This window comes from Macrobrachium rosenbergii, chromosome 14 (assembly GCF_040412425.1).
Source record: "Macrobrachium rosenbergii isolate ZJJX-2024 chromosome 14, ASM4041242v1, whole genome shotgun sequence".
Lineage (NCBI taxonomy): Eukaryota > Metazoa > Arthropoda > Malacostraca > Decapoda > Palaemonidae > Macrobrachium > Macrobrachium rosenbergii.
This window is the reverse complement of record NC_089754.1, coordinates 46823203-46846778: the sequence shown is the minus strand read 5'-3', so window position 1 is coordinate 46846778 and position 23576 is coordinate 46823203. Positions and strand designations below refer to the sequence as shown.

Genomic DNA, 23576 nt, shown 5'->3' with positions numbered 1-23576 from the left:
ACTGAAATTGCGAACGCTCTGAACCGCGAATAAGCGGGGGTCGACTATATTACTGGCAAACACACTTCATTATATAGGCACTTTAAAGCCTGGATGTGCAAGTATGAAGGGAATTCTTGTTATTGGAGTGTGTCTGGAGAAGAAGTTGGCACACATTTTGGCAAAGACAAGTTGAAGGCTTTGTGACTAAAACAAACTAGCTACACTTCAAGGCAAAACAGCAGAATATAACTGATATCTAAAGGATAAAAAATAAAATATAATCAATGATACTAGAAATCATATTAGCATAAAATGCTAAAATAAGCAAAGGAAAAATATTATTACTAAAATACTTTACACTAACATAACTCTTACAGTAACTAGTGAAGTCTTTTGTAGTTGCATACTATGAAAGAACCGTTAATTCAAAATTTTATATGACTGCTTGTAGGATATAAAAGAAATTACTGAATATGCACAAAGTGAAAAGGCATTACAGTATATAGAATAAAATTAAAAGACAGAACACTTACACCAAGACTGCTAGACAGTCAACAAAGATACTAAAATATAAATTTTACATCAAATAGCACCAATATAAAATAAGACTGCAATACAGACAAATAACAAAAGAAGGCAAAGTTCAATAACATATCATAAGTTGATTAAATGGCTTACAGGAAGACAGCAAGACACAAAACTACAAGTTACTAGTGATTAAAAATACACTTTTCGGGTGAAAAAGTACGAAGAATATGACAGGAAGTTTGATTAGATGATGAAAAAAGGAAGTTGAAATAAAGGGTAAAAAGTAAATGAAAATACAATAGATTACCAAAACTGCTGAAGCAAGCTCAGAAGAATTCTAGCAGTTTTAATATAATGCAGATAAGCAAAAGAAAAGAATGACAAAAGTAGTCACTGATACTGATGGATCAGAGATGGGTGTGCATGAGCAATTGTTTTTAGCTATTCCACTTTTTCTGTCTTCAAGATTTCAGAAGATAAGCATCTGGGAGAATTCAAAAATGCAAATTATGACGACTTAAGATTCATGAGTTTAATATGAAACAAAACAATAATATAACAAGTAATGAAAAACAACAAAGTTAGAAGAGAGGTAATCAATGCATCATGCAGCTTGTATGGTAGTCAACAGCAAAAAACCACTAATAAATTAAAATTGACCAAGGTGATTTCAATGAAACTGGGAAGGACTCACAACTTCTGAAAGTCCATTGACACATGATAAAATAAGATCTACCAATGGGTCCATGCAGACCTGTGTTACTCTTGTTCCTAACTACTTTCTTCTCATGTCTTCAAGACATAAGAAAACAGATTTCTTGGGACTGAACAAACCACGAGGGGCTCTACATGCTCAATGGGTTTGTCATGAAGCTGTTTATTATTTAAATACAAGTCCATAACTTAAATAGAGTTTATTCATGCACTGCACATGAATATTAGATATGTCAATCCAGCAGACAATGCAAAGGCTCAGGTAGTTTTAGCAAATGCACCTAAATTTCTCTGGTCTCTGGTAATTATCTGAATTATTCTATATGTAGCCTGGTCCAGTACCACAAAATTGCACTGCTGATGGATATCCTAATTTTCTGACCAGCAGCTTTGATTCTGCAGCTACATAGTGAAAAAGAGGGCTTTTACCCTTGTTTGCCACTCTAAGTAAAGGTTCTTACTGTATCCTCACTGTATAGGATAACCCGAGTTTTGGAGTTATATTTTAATCCTTAAAAGGTTGACTTGCAAGCTGAAATTTATAATACATAATGGTAACCAGTGAAAAAGCTATTTATGTGAAGATACAAAGGATTTTTCATGAAAACATACAAACAAAAAACAACTATTCATCAGTGAAAAAAAACTGCTTTTGACACCAACCAATCTAAACATACACTGAAATGACAATATCTTTTTGATAATTTAGAAGATGATTGGTCACTATCTCAAAATGAGAATGCTAATTAGTCAATGCAACTAGTTAATGCAAATGTTAGGAAAAACTTTTCTTACAAAGAGATAAATTTTAAACTCATCACAAGATCATTATAAAATAAATTAAGAATTAAAAAAGAGGCAAGATCTCTAGCTAGTGAATAAAAGAAGTTAAGAAATTTCCAGTCCAGAGAAGTAAGCAGCTGGACGTGTTCACAAAACTAAGTAACAGTTCAATGACACTTCTTAAAGTAACCCAAGTTGTTGCCAATGCAAGGAAAAAATGAAGGAATGAAGGTGAGATGGAAATAAACTAGGACTGGAACAGACATGGCAATTCTTCATGGCTCAAAAAGTCATGGAATCCATGGATAAGTTAACTAGTTGGCAGAGACAAGGAATGGTTCACTTAATTACCACAGATCTAACATACAGAAGGATTCAGTTAATTACCAGAGGCCTGAGGGACTAAAAGTGTATCCTTTAACCTACCTAAGATACCTGATCTTTTCCTTCTTCAGTTGGATTGACTTCGTCTGGGATTAACATAATAATAAGCTATCTTAAAATAATGGGTTTGATATGAAATAAAACATTATTAAAGAGTTGGTTTCGTCAACTGACAAATGTAAAACCATTTTATGGTTGCCTGAGAGACATATGATTAGCTTAGCAAAAAATTATTTTTTCAGTTAAATGCATTATTGAATAAAAAATTCAATATATATAGGCAGTGACATTAGATACAAGTAACAGTTCTCTACTACTGCAAATGAAGTTGTAATTGAGGACAATTGAAACTTAACAGATCAAAATACTGTCCCACTTATATAAAATACAATTATAGCTATTTTTCAATTATTCTATTTGTTTTAAAAAGGATAGGCTGTTACGTGTTAGTGGATAAATATTAATAATTTGAAATATACAAATGAATAAATACATGGATTAAATAATACAAAAATCAACACAGTATATGCACAAAAGTATGATATACATGACTTGCTCTCCAATAAGATGATTTATCTACAGTACTTAACAAATGATAATGAATGATGGCAAGGAGATTTTTATAACAATGAGAGCATTCAACATAAAAACTACATCATGTTAAAAGCACATTTTTCTGAAAATTCATGCATACACAGTTCATAATTAGTACAGCAGCAAGCCTATAAAATACAAAACTATAAAGCATCAATATATTAAAATTTTTCTTCAATAAAATGGAATGGAATGAAAACTAGAGTATTCACAGGGAGATGATCAATTTCCAACAACCTTCAAGGGCATTAAGATAAAATAACAATCTGTCTATTTCAACAACTTCTTAATCAAATAAGGATTTAGTCAATCATTATTAGAAGACTCACTAACAGCAGTTGCTATGTCTGGTGTTACAAAGGCAAGAGTGGTTGTTGAAATAGGCACTGGATTGGAAAAACTGAGTGTGGGCAGTCGACCTTCCCTTGATGCTCGTATGGCTTGTAAAACAGCTACGGTATCCAACTCTCTTCGAGTTGGCCTTTCATTATCTAAACATATCTCTGAAGCCCTTTGAGCAAAGAGCTCCAAGACTTTGGTTCGATAGTCTACAACAGTTGCTACAGGATTTCCTGTAATGATAAGCGTTTCAAGACAAGGGAGGCGAGATATGTGACTAACTTCTACTATTTCAAGGATATTGTTCGTGGAAACATTGAGTGATGTAAGAGAATACAATTTACCCAGACCTTTCAAAGACTTCAGATTATTCTGTGATAAGTTTAACTCTACAACATTGCCAAGTTTTGTGTGCATTTCATCTAATTCTGAAAAAAGATTACTTGATAAATTCAGTGATACCAAATGAGGTAAACTTGTCAGACTATCAATAGATGACAATTTATTATTACTTAGGTTTAACTTCTCTATATTAGGAGCCAAAGTAATAGAGTCATCAATCTTACTAATATCATTAAAACTGACATCAACATCAGTCAAGAGTGCCCATATATGAGGTTCACTTCCTTCGACAGTTTCTTTGTATACTGCACCACACATGAGGACATCAGACATTGTTTTCATCTCACTCTCATTAACCACCAGTGATTTTGTGGTCCTTCTCACTGCACCAAGGTGCCCAATATTACTTACCCTGGCCTTTCTAATGGCAAGCTTTTCAACACTTTGAAAGGTATTAAGAGAATATGATAACTTGTTTTGGACAATATTGCTGGTCCTGTGAAGAGGAAACAATGAATTAATTAAAAATCCCAAGGTTTTTATCACTTAAACATATATATAACATTATCTAATCTTTAATTCAGTTACAATCATATCATTGCCTCACACACAAATTAATTACTTCAAATATAGCACAGTCTACCACCAAAGTTCTGTGGAATTCTTGGTGTGTTTAAAGGACTACTCTGACACACAGTGGGCTGTCATAAAGTAATGAGTTTGTGACAAAACAAATCACATTTATCACAAACTCATTACTTAAACATTACTTGAACAAGAACTTAGGAGGGAAGCACCCTGAGTCCCTGGTACTCTGAGAATATGAGAAGGCCTAGAGGGACAAGGAAGTTCCTAGGCAAAGCCTGCCTGAACCAAAACACAAAGTTACATGAATACCATGGTGATTTAATAAGAGGAACAAACTTAAAGGCCAGAACTGAAGCCACTTATCAACTAACCTTGGACAGAGAAGAAAGTCCAAGTCTTGCAGTAAAAATGTAAACGATAATAGAGATGAGAGGTCTCCTGGTTACTTGCACTAAGAAATTCTGGAAAAGTTCAATGGGATCCCATTCACACAGGAACTTTTAGTTCAAGAGGCCACATACTTCCATAACTGCTGGAAATGAAATGGATGGAGGCAGGTTGCAAGAGCTGATGAGAACAAGCAAACAAATATTTTCTTAAGCTGAGGTTGTTTGAGATTATCTAAAACCCAAACTGGGTGTTCCAGCTTTTGTGAAAAAATCCAGTGTCGATAATGAACTCAAATGATGCATTAGAGTACCTTTGAAATGAAATAACACAAACTTTAAGACAAACCTTGTCTCCTGCAGACCATTTAAAACAGGAAGAACTAATCTAGATCTAACCCGACGATGGCAGAGAGTTTATTCCTTTCAAAAGGATTATGAAGACTGGAAAGGAGGATGAAGACTGGCAGGAGCAGGTTACTCCCTATGACTTGTTAGCCTGTTTTTGTTGCATTTTGACAAAGAGCAAGGCAATCTAGTCTTGCTAGACATTTGGCTCCATAGCTTGAGTCATGTGAGAACATGCTGTTGGCATATGCTTTTGAAAATTGCACCATTCTGAAGAATGAGTGGACTCATGGGAGTGATGATATGTATGCTGATTACTTTTCAATAATAGTAACAAAGGCAACAGAGGTACTCTTGAGAAAGGCATGTGGCACTGCCAGAACACTAATGATATCAAACAGCACAAAGACTAATGGCTGTAAAGGCTTAGCACCAGGCATGCCACTGTACCAAAAGGTATTTTGGCACTAAGCAATAGGGGTGAGCAGAGCAAGGCAGGTGCAGTATGAACTTCAGCCTATACTGTAATCAACCAGCCCATCTGGATAAAAATACCACCCCCAACAAAGATCTGAAGGATTTGGATCTTCTGAGCATGAAAATTCAATTAAATTATCCAAGAGTTTAATGAGCTATGCTGCAACTGCTGATGCAGTGTTAAGAATACATAACCTTTCAAACAACCCCTTCTTTCAGGACTTAAGGGAGTTATGTTATGAGGATATCCAGGACATAATGGCCTTAAAAAGAACTTTGAGGATACAGTCAGAAGGGGTAAATGAAGCCTCAGATAAAGAAGAAATATTCCCTCCATGTCACATATTGTACTAAACTTACAACAAGATCAATCTTTTAAGGTCCAAAGAGCAAACATGACCCGTACAAGGGCTACACGTAAAATGAGGGTCATCCTATATATTGACCATTAAGCTACAGCACTCCGACAGGGCTGACAATACAACTTCATAGAAGTATTTTATCCTTAATATTAATAATGATATAAAATAACAAGAAATACTGATATAAAATAAATAATGAAAAATAATGAGTTTGCCACTCCAAAGCCCAAACACTTCATTGACACAGTGCATAATAAAAATAATTGCATATCACTGAAAGAACTATAAATACAGCCGAGTAAGTTAGTAAATATTAAAAAATATTTACCCAGAATATTTAATATATGGTAACTACAGCAATAACACTGTGCAAAGCTCAAATGAGAACAATATAATTTATGGAAACAAATTACTGGCACTTCTCCATAAAGATAAGTAAATTATAAATATATATGATCCAATCTATTTGTTTTTTTCTACAATACATAAGAATTCATATGTCTGGGGCCTTACATGATTGGTGGGTTTGTGTTGAAACAATAATGAATATAAGAGCAAATTATTCCTACACAATTAATCGATAAATCAACTGCTCAACCTAATTTACAGTTAACAAAAATCAGCAGCAACAAATTACACATATCTTCATATAATACCTGTGAAATTCATTGCTTCCTTCCACAACAAGATATTTGACTTGGGATGCAAAGTCAGCGACATGGCTGAAGTCAGTTTCTTGCTCTGAAGCCACATTTGTTGGTAGGGGATTTTTGAGACGATGTGAGATTGCATGTAACTGTTGAAGTGTAAAAGTTTTTTTTTAGAATACTGCACTCTTTAATATTAAAAAGCATACAAAATTAAAATAAAGATTATTTTTTCAAGCATATCCATTAAGGAACAGGGAGTCATAATCTTTAGGATGAAATTCTGGAATAGCTGATCCAAGTGTGGACCGGATTCTTAGAGAAAGTCATACTGAGGAACGAGAGCAGGACAAAGATGGAAGGAATGATTCGAATATGTACAAAATATCAACCCAGGCTAGTACTAGTCATCCCATTTTGACTACCATGTTCTATGAAATACTCCAAAACCAAACCAGAGCTGATGAGATTCTACAATCACAGTCCTGCTAGACAACTCTTCTAAAAGGTCCTTCGATTAGGTAAGTCAGTAATTCCCTGGACCAATTTGTAAATGTGTCCATGGTTGTGGCAAAGAAATTAAACAAAAATAATAAAAATTAGGCCTACATCCTTAGAGATGGTAGTGCTTTAGTGCCCCACTATGCTTGCTGACCAACTCTGGGATGGCAGAGCTTTTGTGCCATGTTTCAGCCCTGGTGAACTAAAACTACCAGATGCTGTCTATGGTTGAAACTGGAGCGTCATCCACAAGAAACAAAAATCCTGCCTGCCTATGGGACTCTACATCCGTTTAGTAAGAACGGATCCTCTTCTAAGACTGTCCGACGAGAAATCAACTCATTCAAGAGGCTGTGCTTCTCATTTGAGTGCTGCAGGAAAAGTCCAAAACATCAGGGAAAAGTCCAAAACTGAAAAGACATCTGTTGATGTGCCAGTGTGTGGGATGCAGCTTGAAAAGATTGAAGGTTATGTAGCTGGACGGATGTGACAGTGAGTAGGCGTAACATCATTTGCAACGATTCCTTTCAAGCAATGTCAGTGATTAGAATAATGCTAGTGCAAGGTATAGACATCTCAATTCCTTAACTAATACAGTAATTATTCAAGGAGAAATGAATAAGAATGTGCTTCTTACAACCAAGCTGTGAAAGCAGAAAAGCTATAGAAGTCAGTAAACACAAACAAAACTGAAGGAATGTCAAAGTAAACTAAACAAAGTGATATAGAATGCAAGCAAAATAGCAAAAGCTATATGCTGACGAAACTTCAGAGGGCAATCTCAGAGACTAGCGGAAAGTTGAAGACCCACAAGGTAATACTGGAGAATGTAGATACCACAGAAAGAGAGAGGGAGATAGGTGAGGTAAATTTCTATAATGAAAATTAAAGGTAAAACTTGGTTCCAGGTAACAAAAGGGAGGGAAGTAATTACGGGGTTTTAAAAGGGGAAAATGAAAATAGAAAAGGAAAAAGGCATTACACTAATCAACTGTTTCACATGAAGGGACATTCCTAATTAGTGATTCAAGACTAAAAGAACAAAACTGGTATTTTTGTAAACAAAAACAGAGTACTGAATAAAGAAATCATTCCATGGTTATAAAGATAACAAAGTGGTAGATGAAGTTAAAGACAACCTGTGTGAATATGTGCAGTGGTAACGGTGAGCTCAACAAAGGCCTTATGCCACTACCTGGTTCCAAGTCCTGGTTCCTAAAAGTCCATAGAATATTTATCTATAGTGTCATTTTCTTGTATATGTTCTCCTGCTTTGCTAATCTTTTCCTGTCTTTATAGTTATGCTTTATAATTTACTTCCCTTCCCAGTTGAAGACCAACTGTATGCTCTAAACCTCAGTATTTTGAACTTATAGAGCAAAATAGCTTTACTAGCACTACTTTAAAAAGAAGCATTCTTTGACACAAAAACATTCTACATCAGGGGTGTCTGAATGATCAAATTCTCCTTGATTATTTAAGAAGACCTCTAAATCATGCAGTAAATCATGCCCTCTCCAGCTTTAGCACAAAGTCTACTTAAACCAAGAAATACACAAGGTACCGTCACATCATTCGTCCAACCAGGAACCATTTTTTGCCACAAATTTTGGAGCGGACAATCACATTGGCTTTGAAAAGATTAAAATAGAATAAAGAAGTGTATGGGAACACAAAAGAGCACCCAAAACACCAAGTGAGATAAAGGATTCTCCCTGGTGGCTGAGGGCTCACCAAAGAAACATCCAAGCCTTAACAGTTTAAGAAAGTATGCAATATTTAATTAATCCATATATGAACAGCTGCAAGGTGTACATGTAACAAGAAATCTGCTTGTTGTTGGAATGAACTGGTATATAAGGTAGTTTACAATCTGACAAAGGGCATTCGTGAAGAAATAATTTGTAGTTTGCACGTATACTTTAGTGAGAACTTGAAGTGTATAGCCTTGAAGAGGAAATGAACATATCTGAAAACATAAGGAATATGCTAGGGTAAGTTATCTATAAATATCCAGATAAAGTTTTTGATCTATATACAGTCTGTGAGTATGGTTATGAACAACACAGAATGACAGCCATGTTTAGGAAAAATAACAAAGTATTATTATCATTCAAAATATCAGTACTAATGTACCTGTAATGGCGTAAATGTTACAGGTTGACTATCTGCCAATAACTGGTCTCCTTCATGAAAAAATCTTCTGGCTAAAGACTGTAGGAGATGGGTAAGCTCATACTCATGGAAGTCCAAAAATTCAGCCAATTCACGGGGTAAGGCATGATGCATGAAGTTAATAATAGTCTGAAAAGACAATGAAAATCAGCCTAAAAGAGTTTTACAAAACTGGCTATGTTAATAGAGTACTTTTTAAATCCAAAAGAAAGCAAGACACCTCTTTTTATACAAATGCTTCATAGCACATACCCTTTACGTGTAGACTATCATCCACAGTCAAAGTACCCAGTCATTATCAAGATCACTGACTGATTTATTTGTTTGTCAAATAGTCCTGTAAGTTAAAAACTCCTGTCTTAAGCAGTTTCGGATATGCTGTGTGACTATGATTTTCTCTCTCTCTCTCTCTCTCTCTCTCTCTCTCTCTCTCTCTCTCTCTCTCTCTCTCTCTCTCTCTCTCTCTCCAAATTATATCCTGTATTCACATATGATCACACACAAATACATACATACCTACATACATACATATGATATGCATACCTGCAAATAAAGTTGAAGATCTCCTCTCCTCTTCTCCACAAAAGCTGGATCTTTGTTACCGATGATCTTCTTTGGAGGAAGAAGGTCTCTTGCTACTCCATGGTTGGACACTAACTTTTCATGCAGCTCAGAGAAGGCATTATACCTTTGTCTGACAGACCAACGAACAGGCCCTACTGTTATATTGATATTATATAGAGTTACTCCATCAAATTGCTCTGTGTTAGGAATAGTTGCCTCTATGTGGTTTCCTGGGGTGCCAGGTGTTAGTGAAGCCATCTGTAAGCAAAGAAACATTTACACAACATCTAAGAATAAAGTAGCTGAACATTAAGCTCATCCTATAGGGCATATCAAGTTACATAAAGATGTGTAACAAAGAACCTGAAAATTGAATTAAACTAGGTCTGAAGTGATCTTGCATGGGCCATACACCTCGTTAAATGTGATACATAATTTTCAGTAATACTAGTTACTTTATTATCTTACAAACATCTATTACTTCACAACAGCCTTATTATGTCTCCTTAAATTTCCAGAAATGCCAAAGTGGCCCCACTGGCAGAAGATATCATTAGTCTGAGAGTATCTGCTGTTTTAAACATACCTGTTCGGTTTTGCTCCACAGGACTTTTCCATTCCTGATTTCATTTGACTGCTTTTGCTCTTTCTTGTCAGTTAAGTTTCCACTTTGCTTTTTCTTGCTTTTCATAAAACATAAAAAACAAAACATTCTCATAATCATTAAGTTATTTTTGGCTAAACAAGTATCATGAGGTGTTACCTTATAATGACCTTCCCATGAACGCCTTACTGCTGCTACTGATTACTGTAAATACTGTTTTGCAATTTAGAATGTTAGGTTTTTAGATGGGTTATCCCAATTTGGGGTTAGTATTAAGCTAATGCTATGGGACTAATCATTAACAGTATTTTGTTTGTATTTTGGGAGGTGTTTATTTTTCTTTCATTAACATTATAGTAAATAATGCTTTACTTTATTCTTAGCATCACATATTATTTTAAAATTTCGATTAGTCATTACTGTATAGCCTTTGGCTTCATTACAGTTATGTACAGTAGTAATTTTCTTGCTTAGCTTAATATTTGAAGTTTTTCACTTGGCATAGTATTACCTTATTTAGCTAAATATTGTTACCGCTCAATGCAGGAGTATTGTTATGTCCCATAGACAGTGCTGTAGGCTATTATGGGTAATCATCAGTTATAGTATTTTAACATTTTCAATAACTATTTCCAAAACTGGCACAACAGTTTTTTACAGATTTTTATATGATTCTGATGTATTTAATGTTAATTTTAATTGCAGATGCTATGTTAAGACATGTCAAACACCTAATATCTAAAATTAAAGGGAGAAAGCATACACCTAGGTTCAATAGGGTGAGGGGTGGGGTCCAGGTTAAATGAGACCTGGTGTCTTAATATTTCCCTTGCACTGATTCTTTTCTCCACCCAAAAACCAAAGGTTTCTCATTTGGAATGAAGAATCATGACATTTAGGCTATAAAGTCAAGCACTGGGGCACTTTCCGCTATGTATTACTTAAGACAATCAAAAGAGAGAGGTAGAGTTGGGCAGCAAGTTAAAGAGATCCACAAAATAAGTGAGGTGAAGCACTGGGATCTACAGGTGAAAAGCATACAGCCGCATTAAGAAATAAAAGTCTCGAGCCACTGGACTACAAGAAGAAAGAATGGAGGAGGGAATGGATATAATGTAAAAGGCTAAAAAGTGAGTACAAATAGGGGCCAAAAGGACACACTGAACAACTGTTAGTAATGCCTACAGCGACCCATATGAGGTACACTAATGGTACTAACCCCCATGATGGGTTTCTCACTTCAGGGGCCCCCTTTAACCAAGCATTCATCAAAACCAGAGCAAAAACTATCAGGAAAAACATTTCATCAATAATAAATTGTGTTATTGTAAAAATTTTCTAGTTAGGTTTGGTTGACTTGTCCCTAAAAGTTATACAGATATATTCATATGCTTGGGTAGGAGGGGTCCAGCTAAAAGCAAAGAAAAAGCCTAGGTTAGGTAGAATCCTGAAGTAGCTGCACCATAGGTTTGGTCAGTGACAGTTAAGATAGGATACAGCCTACTCTTGTAATTACCACTATCATACTTTCCTTTTTTCAATTTTTAGTGACTAAATAAATTAGCCCTACCTTTTTCTAGCAAAATGTTACTTTTAACCATTATACAGTATTGCATTTTAGACTTTAAAATATGTTGTAATATATATTGTAATGTGTACTTTGAACATTTCTGATGTCCCTTTCATCAGCAAATGACGTAACCAACCACACGTAAACTAACTGAAGCTAGGGTACCAGGTCCTTACCCTGGTGCATGATATTAGTTTGAAAACACTCCATGAACTTTCCTTAATCTGAAGCAGACTATCAGTGGGATTACTATAAGTCCTTATAGGCCTTACTTCACTCATTATGTCTGTTCCCCAACCCAAAAACCCTTCTTTCCTACTGAGGGCCCCCAAACTGTAAAATGTAAGGGTGGGGTCCATTATTATCCCTAAAAATACTCATTTGCTAACAACATGGGTGTAATAAACATTCAACACATATTAAAACACAGAAAAATTGTATTTATGAACCCAAATTGCAGTAGCCTAATGGTTTAGAGTAAAACAATAGCATTATTCTTACAACTTCATTCGTTTGTTGCATATTTAACCAAAGCTGTTGGTGACATCACTCGTTTTTCATCATCCTCACACAAACACCCAAACCACCACTGGTGGCCTCCGTGGTCTAATAGTTATTAATAGAATAACCCTGAGGGTACAGGCAAGGGAAACAAAATGAATTACGTTAAAAGAGTAAGATTCATCCATAAAATCATCATCTGCAATCATAACAACTGGCTGATGCAAGGGCTGGGCTACGGTAATGTTACGAAGACCAGGACTTCACCTAACCTATCCAATAAGCTAGGATTAAGTTGGACAGGGAGTACAATTATTCGCAAATAAAAGATAGCAATTGTTATTTCTTAATGCCATACCTGTTTTAATGCCTTGCACTTTCCACCCAATACCCTCCAACGCCCCAAAGGATAACAGACCAAAAGGTTTTAGGCTCGTTATCGCTATCTGTATAAACCAGCACTTGTCATTCGAATGTAAACAAACCCCTTTTTTTATTGTTGTTGTTGTTGTTGTTCCCACCTGAGATAACCGGAAGCTCCTAAATTTCTGGCATCAGATAGTTTTTTTACGAATCATATGATACGTATATATTTATTATGAATAATAATAATAAAAATAGCACTGGTTTCAACTGGAAATTTGTTATGACGAAACATCAGATGGAGAAGAGAAGGCAACTAGATCTTCCTAAGTGTCAATGTATATACGCCATATTGGGTGACACAGAAAAGAAATAACTCTGCAGCTGGATGGAGTCTTTGCTACAGCTAAGAAACGGCTTTAGGTCTCTAACGTCTTGCGATTGAAACTGATCGACACTAAGAAAACATACAGATACATCTCAGAAGACAATAGAACTATACTTTGTCGGCCATACCAGCAACCTGATTTGCCTCCAGTCTCGGAAATTTTGTTTTTAAGAGAGCCGAAATTTCTGATAACTGTGTCAAAAATACTTGAATGTAGTAACATCAATGACTGGTTAATTTCACAATATTGATTTTGAGACCAATGATACTTGCCATTTGATTTTAAGACCAATACCCTTGCCACTTGCTTCTCTCTTCGTAAACTAATGATTTGCATGTCTTACACACTACTCAGCAATGCTACATCATCTGCATAGTAAATATCTGCAAATATCCGCCAGGTACCCACCATCAGTCCAGTCAACTCCAGCTCTGTTAATTCTAACTGCCTTAAGTATAACAAGCTCCACGAGTGCTGCAAAAAAAAAAAAAGAAAAAAAAGAGGAACCAATAGATTACCTTGCAACACACCACCTAACATATAAATTAGGATACAGGATGCACTTCATGCTTGCTACTTTGATGGATTGTTTTAATCAAAGAAACATATTGTTCCGATGGGCCATAGCTTCTCAGAATCTTGCAAAGCATTTCATCACTAAAACCATTAAAAACTCTTTCAGGATCTGTAAAAGCCTTAACAGAACATAAAAAAAAACTGGTCAATGTATCACAGAACACTTGACCACAATTCCTGCAGTGTGATACCTCTTCAGTAACCACATAAGCACTCGTGAAATATCTTTAAACATTTATGTTCAGACTATACGCTCACACACACACACACACACACACACACACACACACCTGAGTAAGAAATATGTTTTGTCTTTACCTGTAGTATTTTGCAACCATGTATGTGTGTGTGTGTGTGTTGTTATGACTAGTTTTGATGTAGCCTTTTCTTTCATAGATATACCTTGAAAGAAATGGTAGACATCAATCGAGACGATAAGCGTCAAAACTACAAATCAACTTAAGGACTTTCAAAAATAATATGAATCACCTACTGCTGAGGGTATTTTTGCTACTGAAAGTCAGTTATGCAGTCAAATATACAGAACTGAAACTGGAAATTCTCTCGGACTGTCGTATACATATTATTTTAAGTGCCTCCAAAAAAAAAAAAAAGAAATACTCGCCTGAATGACCCAGTGCTTTCAACCCTTTTTTTGTGTTGGCGGTATTGGTTACCATATTATATTTATTTATGAAATAGAACTGGAAAATAAGATATCACTTTTATGGAATTCAGATGTGAAGGAGTGAATGAAAAGTATGGAATGAAGTGGAATATAAAATTTATGCCAAAGGCCAAGCGCTGGGACCTATGAGAGCATTCAGGCTGAAATGGAAATTGAGAGTTAAAAGGTCTGAAAGGGGTAAGAGGAGGAAAACCTTGCACTTGCAATATGAAACAATTGTTAGAGAGGGAAGAAATTAGGATGGAAGAAAAAGAATATGAATGGAGGTGCAGTAAAAGGAATGAAAGAGGTTGCAAATAGGGGCAGAAGGGAGAGGAAAAGTATGATATTTACACTGGAGAGGGTCATAATACTCCCTTTCTTTTCCCAAATCACGTAGTTTTAATTAATTGTGAACCCTGATAAGTCTTCCTCGAAAGTTAAATTTGATTTTGCAAATCCATCTTTGGTGGCATCACTACAAGAGGGTTGGGGGGACCTGTTCTTACAGCCCTTTCATAGTGCTATCATTGATAAGTACAAAGTAGTTTCCTCTGTCTCAAAGACTGGCTTTTAATACAGGCATCTTTCTGTTAAAACACAGTTTTCTGTTTCTAAACCAACCCATTTTCAGTCATAAAAGAGCAAAGTTTGTTGCAGGGCTTTTCATTCACTGACCAGGACTTGTCAGAAGCCTACTGTCTTTTCGTTCAGTCATGCCATCTTGATTTCAGAGTATCTATTAAGATAAAGAAACTGGATCTGTTAAGAACTTATATGGTGAACAATTATTGACTGTATTTGGTTTATCCAAAAGTATTCAATAGGACAACACTTATCACTTTGTACTTAATAGTTTTGAGGTTAAAAACAAATGGTTTTATTTTCATATACATTTCCTCTTCTTTTATTGCATTTTCAATGTCATAGTCTTGTTCATGATTTCAGCCCAGTTAAAAGGTTATCTACCTTGAGAGGCTGCAAAATAATTCTTAAAAAAGTTATTTGTATTTTTCTTTGGTACACACCACAGAACCTGTTATATATTGGGTATACTTCACCATGAGCTGGAGACAAGTCGTTGAACTTGGTATTGGTATCAGGATAGTTGACTACTGGTTATGGGGAGGGGTATAAGAGGGACAATAATAAATTTAGGTATAAACGAACTTAATCTATTTTATCATATATCAAAATAATATCTATGAACAGTACGAGACTTCTTAAATTCAAATTTATTTATGAGTTTAAATAAAACGTTGAAAAATTATTACACTATACATGCACATAACTTCATTAACAAAAAAGTGAGTCACAAATTCAGTCTTCACCATCCATGTAAATATTTGCAAATCTAGCAAAAACTGTTTGCTTATGACTCCATAGGTTATATTAACTTGTGCATTAAAATAGAAAGCAGGCAACCCTAGTACTTAAAAATTAAAAGATCTTTTATCATCAAATTAGTTAGAAATTTACTATCAATAATTTTAATATCAATGACTAATAAAGACTGTTTTAGGAACTTCAAGTAATCGGGATATATTGTATTAACATCAAATTAAACATCCCTATTGTTCAATGATGCCAGATTATCTATACTGTACACCTAAATGAATTTTCATATCTAGGTTTGCCTTCTTGAGTTAAAATTAGCACCCACAGGATATACAGTATATTTTTGTCTGCAAATTCTATTATCAAAATTCATGCAGTCATTGTTGATACAGAGTTTTAGTGTTTTACCAAAATTAATTTAATCTTTTTTATAGTATATTTCTAAATCAGAGTCAATACATGTACGTGCTGTGCACAGCAACAAGTCAATATGGCAACAATGGATCCAGTTTCATCAGACAATGTAATATACAGAGTATTTACTAAAATCAAAATAAGATAGCATAAAATTACCTGCACCTTCAAGATTGTTACATGCCTGAATCATTTCTAATATTCTGTTATTTTTAATGATCCATGAGCAGAAGCAACAGCCCTACCAGAAGTATGATGATCACTCGCCAGTAATCTGGCATGTACACTCTTCAGCAATGAGAAAGAATCCATGGGGGAAGTCGTCCTGGACCTCTTATACGAAACCTTTGATTTCCCTTCTTCCTCCTTATGGGAGGAAGCAATTCCAGGGACAAAATGGAGGATAAAGATGAGCACATAAACGACAAAGACAACAAGAAGCAGAAGAGGAGGAACTATGAGAATATTTCATTTTTTTTCCTAGTAACCCTTACTCATCTTCCACACCAAGGGGCTGATTGAGGCTGGAATACATGTTGAAACACCTGCCATAGGGTCAGCTACTGGAAGATCTGCTGCAAATGGAGGATCCCTTTCCTTTGCAGTGGGTGAAGAAGCCACAGGAGCTGCAGAAATAGAAGGAAGAGCAGCTGTGTCAGAAAAAGACTGTCCTTATTTTCTGCCAGGTTGTCAAGGAATGCACCCAAAGATGGACTACTGTACCTGGAATATTAAGAGTAGGCCAGATCTTTTGCATGATTCCTTGTCTCCTGATGAGGTGGTATGAAAGGATTTGTTACAGTTGGGGGAGCTAACTTTCCTTGAAGGGGCAGATCTTGGTGTTGGAGAAAGAGAAATGGATGTTGGTAGACGAGAAAAGCTGGAGGGGATGAGCGGCATCACAGTATTGCCCCCTGAAGAGACCGATGAGTGCCTCTTGTCCCTTTTTCTTCTCTTACCAAGCTTCTCCCACTGGGGAGAGGAGCAGGTTGCACATATATCACTGGGGAAAGATCGAGTACAATCCTTGTCTCTACACAAACATTTGACTGATTTTGGGAAATTTAGGGTATCATGCATTGTACTGGAGCACTTTCAGCCATTCAGCACTTAAGACAGTGAAAAGTGAGAGTTGGTATGATTGGACTGCAAGATAATAAGGTGGAACTGGAAAAGGCTCCAGAGTTGCCCTATGAAGTAATAACTGAAGAGATTAGACAGTATGATTAAAGAATGGCAATGACAATGGAGCTAAAGCACAAGTCTACAAAGTGGGTGCAGCTAGGAGCCGAAGGAATGCTACAAACACCCTTTAGTAATGCCTCCATTGCACCACATGAAGTTTATTGATGGCTCTACCCTCTCATGAGGTCCTACAAATTGAGCAATACTTATATGGGTCTACTGATAAGGGAAACAAGAACCAACCACATGGATATCCAAGTCCATTGCACTGGTGTTGGTCATGTTTTTTTTTAAATGAAAGGAAAAAAAAGCAAAAAAAAAAAGGAAAACAAAAGACACAATATAATATCAAAAGTACATGTTACAAAAAAAAATAAATCAAATGAAGCTAGGGCACAACTCACGGTTCAAGAGAACACTGGTTATGTTGTTATCACCTGATGTAAGGAAACTAAGTGGGACATCTGAGATGAATCAGTGGGGGCAAATGTCAGCAAAACAAGGTATGCTGAGCAGGCCCTGAATACCAAAAGGACTTTTTGGAGTTTGATAGTTCCTGAAATAAAAACAGTAATACTGCAGAATTTATTGTGAAATGTTAAAATCATCAACAGAGTGATTGAAAGAAAACTTTGTTGTAGAAATATCTAAATTCTTTATTAAAGTACTTACAATGTAATGCATAATATGAGATCAAGACAAAACTATGTAATCAATGCAAATTCAAAATTTTGTTATATAATTTATATAATGTATATACCAGCTGAGGACAGACAAACTGGATGCTGAATAGCCTTCAAAATGAGCAAAGCATCAGTCTGACCCTAAATTTCAAGCATTTCCATCCCTGGATTTTACTTGCAGACCACAAACTTGTACCAATTACGGGTCTTTATAAGATTTATGACTCCTTCTACCCTGCTAATGTCATGAAATTACTTTGGAGAGGTACTTAATTCCACAGTTCTTCAGCTGTGCTTTGCATCAGATTAAAACTGCCATAATGCATTTTGCTTTGGAAATATCCTGTGCATCAGACTGAAAACTACTATAAAACATTTTGCTCCAGAAATATCTTGTCATTTCTCTTGCAGAGTTCTGAAACATTCAGTCTTTCTTACAGTCATAAACTATTGCTAATCAGCTTACCTCCACAAACGTCATTATCTGTACCATAAAGTAGTTTAATCAGAACACTGAACAAAATTCTAACCTTTCTCTTCTATGATCTCTACATATAGGATAGGTGAACTGAACTGAATATATGACAGTAAAAAGAATAGACAGCAAAAGAATGTTACATTCTCTGGTTTGGTACCAGCAAAAAAGTAATGCAAGCCAGCCAAATAATAATCACATGATACCCTGACTCTGCAGCACAAACGTCCCTCAACTACGGTCACACTGTGGATTAGACTACCCTGTGCCCTACAAGCAGGAGTTGCTTGGGGAATATGCATATGAACCCTTGTCAAAGCAGACCATCTCCAAGTCCAGGTATGGACACGGAATCAACAGTGCCTTAATCCTCACTTTTGCAGAGGAATACTTTATTTTGACAAAGCAGGAAAATTCATCAGAAACTAGTAAAATATTACATGTACTTCTGTAACTAAAACTACATAATTACAGAAAAAATGCACTAAGTACAATAATGTAACATGAAAATGCTACAAATGTAATTCATCATCTTACCTTCAATGCATGCGATGCAAAGGGACTCTGTAAACTTTAGCCCTTCATCTTTCCTGTGCTTTCACTTACACAAATCCCTATAAACCTCCAGGCTCCCTTCTCACGGCTCTCATACAACTAATTCTCGGTTTTCCAATTCTTCTGGTACCCAACAGAGCCCAGTTGACATTATCACACACTATTCTTCCTGGGGTTGTGTGAAGGATATGTTTGCGGCATCTCCATCCCCTATCATCATCTCATATACAAACTGAACTTCCATAATTTCCCTTGTGGTATCATTTCTCACTTTATCCAGCCAGCTGACTCCTAATATTTTTCTTGAAGCTTTAATCCTAAAATGACACTATTGTCTCATCATACTTTTGTATGCAGTCTGACATAATTACTGGGAGTATCATGATGATGCAAGACCTTCCATAATATTGATCTGTGAATGCTGTCAAATATCTTGTCACAATCAACAAGAGCTGTCAGATGGACATTTTTAGATTTGATACACTTCTGCACAGTGCGGTTCACCATAAACAGTTGATCCTTGAAACTCACTGTCTTTTCTAAAAGCAGCTTGTTCACCCCTAAGCATTAGATCAATCTCCTTTTCTACATAACTGGGAATGGACATACTCAATATTTCCATTTGACATTCAGTAAGATGAAATTCATTCTGCAATGTAAATACATTATCTATAGAAACAAATAACACAAGCAGAATAAAGTAATGTATCATTAAAAAAAAAAAACAGTATAGCCTCATTTGCACAGACAAACCCACAAAAAAAAAAAATACATCACCTACAAACCTAGAATTACAAAGACACTGCATTTCAGTGATGACATCAATACTGAACAGAATAAAATACTAACTTGAAGGAGTGAAAATGCAGACCAGAGAAAATAAAAATACAGGAGCATTCACTACACTTTCCCACTTGGGGAACAGATATAAATAAATGCATGTATTAGGCAAATGAGACAAGAACCTTACTTAGATCTATCATGTCACTCATTACAACAGCTATTCAGCACCTGGTTTGTCAGCCTTACCTAGGTATTTAGAAATAATTAAATGTAATAGGACTTAAATTCTCAATGGACACATGTAATGAATCTGATAAAATAAGGTAAACAAAGCAGGACCTCACTGTTTTTAAGTGACAGGGCCAAAACCATGCAAAGACCTTCATTGAGAATAATAACCTTCTTATGCTATTACTGTGCAAGAATGGTTGCTAACCTATTCAAGTATAAAGCACTCCCTTGATTATATCAAAATATTCTTGGTCAAACTTAAACTTTTATCAACTTATAAAACAAACCATGGACTACGGAACATTAAACTAACGACTAATGAATGCTAGTATTCCTCGAATAGAAAAACTCCTGGAACACTGAAATTATTGTGACTGTCTTTCTCATATTAACAAAATAGCAATTTTAATTTTGTGTATATGTATTTATTTAAACTATATACCATATAAATTCTAGGCTGCAATGCAGATAAATGACTTATTACCAAATAAATCAGTTCAGAAGCTCTCATGTTACCAGTACGATTCAAAATCACATAAACAGTCAAGTTTTACTTTCAAAATGATCTTTAAACTAATCATGGGGAGCTGTTTTATTTTCAGTGGGTACAAATACTGCATATTAATCTGGACTGCTAAATTACCATAAATATATTCCATAGTCCATGGCACCACCAAACTGGTAACCATTTCAGAGATTCAACAAGCAACGTGACTAGAAAATATTTTTTTCTAAGTATATTACAAAACTTCCTCCTATATTTATATGAAGGTGCATTATGGTTGGTCCTCAATGTCATTTCAGTATAAAGTAAAATCATGATTGATTGTAAGAAACTATGGGATTAACACAATGTGAAAACACTTTAGGGGTGATAAAAGAAACTTAATAAGTAGGTTCAAACTGCTACTGAATACAAGATATCAATTATTCTACACAGAGTATTCTAAAATTATCTCTTTAATTAGGAGATGGTTTAAATACAAAGTACTTTCAACTCTCATGAGACAAGGTACATTTACAGTACCTAATTATTACAGTAACATAGCAGAATATATTCCACTGATGAAGCTGTTCTTTAAATCAACACTACTAAAAATTAACAAAAAGAATCCATTCTACAATGGGTTACAACTTCCAAAATCTTCAGACTGAAAAAATTTACCTTGATACTTTTAATATCCCTCCTGTTCACTTGTAACACATTCTTAGTGTTTTCTGCTATTGCTTTGTCTGCACACAGTTAATTGATAAAAACAAACAATTTATACAGCAGAAGACGTACAACTAGAATATTTCAGTAATTCCAAAAAAGCTGAAAGTCCATACAGCATTCCTCAGTATTATACAACTCACTAAAATATATTATTATTAAGCAACCCTACTGTTCAGTGGATGGAAAGGTAAACAAGAAATAATGCCTCAACAGTTATCTAACAAGGAAATGACAAATGACTGGTTGTCACAGTTAGTTACTTAGTATTCTGATCAAACCATAGGACTGGTTAAAGGTTTTGTTTACAAATGTCCACAAAAGGGGGTAACATTATTGCCTCAGCCAGAGACAGAAAGAAGTTGACTGGATTAAATAACATTTTTTGTTTACAAATGTCCACAAAAGGGGGTAACATTATTGCCTCAGCCAGAGACAGAAAGAAGTTGACTGGATTAAATAACAGACATAAAACAAAAATGTTTTGAGTTGTCACAAACTGCCCACCATATGAACAACATAAAATTTGTGTGACCATTAATTGCTTGGAAAATAATACAGAGATTTAAAATGAAAACCAAACACAATCATATTAACTATCCTCCACTGAACAATTCAAAATGTAATTTAGATAATAAGGTTAAAAGCACTGGGAATTTTCAGGAACACGTCATTATTGGAGACGAAAATAATACCTACTTATTCTTAACTGAAGAAAGCTACTCTTGCACTTGTGTTGGAAATTAAAATGACTGCATACAACTGAAAGTCAACAAATTACTTTTAAAGGTGTTTAAGTGAAAGGCAACTGAAGTTTAAGAATGAAGACAGGCAATGAGAAGATATGCAGAAGAATAACAAGAAACAGAGGACATCCATTCTCGACGCCAAGAAAAGAACAAGAAACAGAGGACATCCATTCTCGACGCCAAGAAAAGAAGTTAAAATAGAAAAGCAGAAGGCAACAGACATCCACACACCTGCAAGTACTCTAAAAACTAAATAAATTAAAATTGCGACATTTTGGCAGTTAGGGAAGGACTGATTACTTCAATTACCTTAAGACTCAATCTTGACTCCTACTTATTACTAACTTCTTTCCATCTGCATGTCTGTCTATACAATTATGGAAATACTGTATCAGTTTATCTCTAATCCATAACATGTAATACAAGCAAAATGATTCAAGTGCCACAAAAGTAAAAACTTGTTTGGATAAAATAGTTTCACTATTTCCCAAACACAGAAATCTTTAATGTCGTAGGTATTTTATCTGCTGAAGGCTCAAAAAGTAATATATTCCAAACTGAGATTAATTAAGAGAATACGCACATCAGTGGTTACTGGAGTGAAGTTGAGCTACTCTGGAAGCAGAGGAACCTACCTGCAACCTGATAAATACCTAGGTATTTTGCTGCTAAAATGGTAGTGTATCAGCTAGTTTCCACTTATGTTCACCATTATCATAACTACTATCTTTCAGTACCAACTGTCCTCAATTTTAGCAAACTTCCTAAAATACCAACATCCTGTGAAAAATTTTAAATACACCTTCCTTCTGCTCACTTATCTGCAAGAATGGGTTCTGTGCCCTTCAAAAAAACATGTTAACAAAAGAAGAAGAAAAATACAATGAAATTTCTACCACTTGAAGATTTGAATAATTCTACCACCTATGATCCTCTTCATACTTTTCAGACAAGAGGTGCATTTTGTTGTTCAGTCCTATCTAATGCCAACAAAAGCATAATATACTTGGTTGGAAGCTCTTCACGTATGTATTGTAAACCCCTCCTGTGTAATACTAGCTCTTCCTGTGCCTCTGGTTAGGATTGCTAAAGCAAGTCTAATGGTAATCTAACCTGATGTGCATATCATTATCTGAAGCTGGTCAAAAGAGACAATAAACTTTGGGGTCAGCTATTTTTTAACTTCTACTTTCTGGCACCACGTAAAGTCATCCTTTAAGTTGTCTGTCTAGCTGCAAAATCAGTTCTAAGTTCTTGGTAACAAGGCACCTTTCTAGGCTATGTACTAGTTCCCACAGGAGTAGCAATGAATACACCTAGCACAATACTGTTTACAGTCACAGCACCGAGAGAGTAAAGTTAATTTCTGATACAGGTAAACAAAACGTTCAGTGTGTTATCCTATTCACCACAAAACATACTTAGAATCCAAACTATAAAAAATCATTCCATTTCACTTGTACATTATCTATCCAAGTCACATATTTTTCTGGAGCTGAAATAAACCTATGAGCCTTAGAAGAAATTATTTAAAAACCAGAGAAATGTGCTCTGACATCTGGGAAT

At 35.3% G+C, this 23576-nt stretch overlaps 1 protein-coding gene across 4 annotated transcripts; it reads right to left on the bottom strand.

Moving 5' to 3' along the window:
• Positions 1-1040: 1040 nt before the first annotated feature.
• Positions 1041-13211, bottom strand: LOC136846088 (nischarin-like). Of its 4 annotated transcripts, none has more exons than XM_067116799.1 (5): positions 12748-12877; positions 9694-9972; positions 9112-9279; positions 6484-6623; positions 1041-4162 (listed from the first exon to the last, which is right to left on the bottom strand). In XM_067116799.1, exons 2-5 carry the CDS (start codon positions 9970-9972, stop codon positions 3292-3294), a joined length of 1458 nt encoding a protein of 485 aa, XP_066972900.1. In that variant the 5' UTR covers positions 12748-12877; the 3' UTR covers positions 1041-3291. The 4 variants fall into 4 exon arrangements, with proteins under 4 accessions (XP_066972900.1, XP_066972901.1, XP_066972899.1 ...); XM_067116800.1 differs by lacking the exon at positions 12748-12877 and adding an exon at positions 12911-13211 and having other exon boundaries at positions 2706-4162; XM_067116798.1 differs by lacking the exon at positions 12748-12877 and adding an exon at positions 10301-10471 and having other exon boundaries at positions 2706-4162.
• Between the last annotated feature and the right edge of the window lie 10365 nt (positions 13212-23576).

Bases quoted from the DNA above. Each gene is read 5' to 3' on its own strand.
- LOC136846088 (XM_067116798.1), bottom strand. From the start codon at position 10,438: ATGATTATGAGAATGTTTTGTTTTTTATGTTTTATGAAAAGCAAGAAA. The intron at 9,280-9,693 runs GTATGCATATCA...TTGTCTTTTCAG, and splicing joins ATCTTCAACTTTATTTGCAG to ACTATTATTAACTTCATGCA. The intron at 6,624-9,111 runs GTACATTAGTAC...ACACTTCAACAG, and splicing joins TAACATTTACGCCATTACAG to TTACATGCAATCTCACATCG.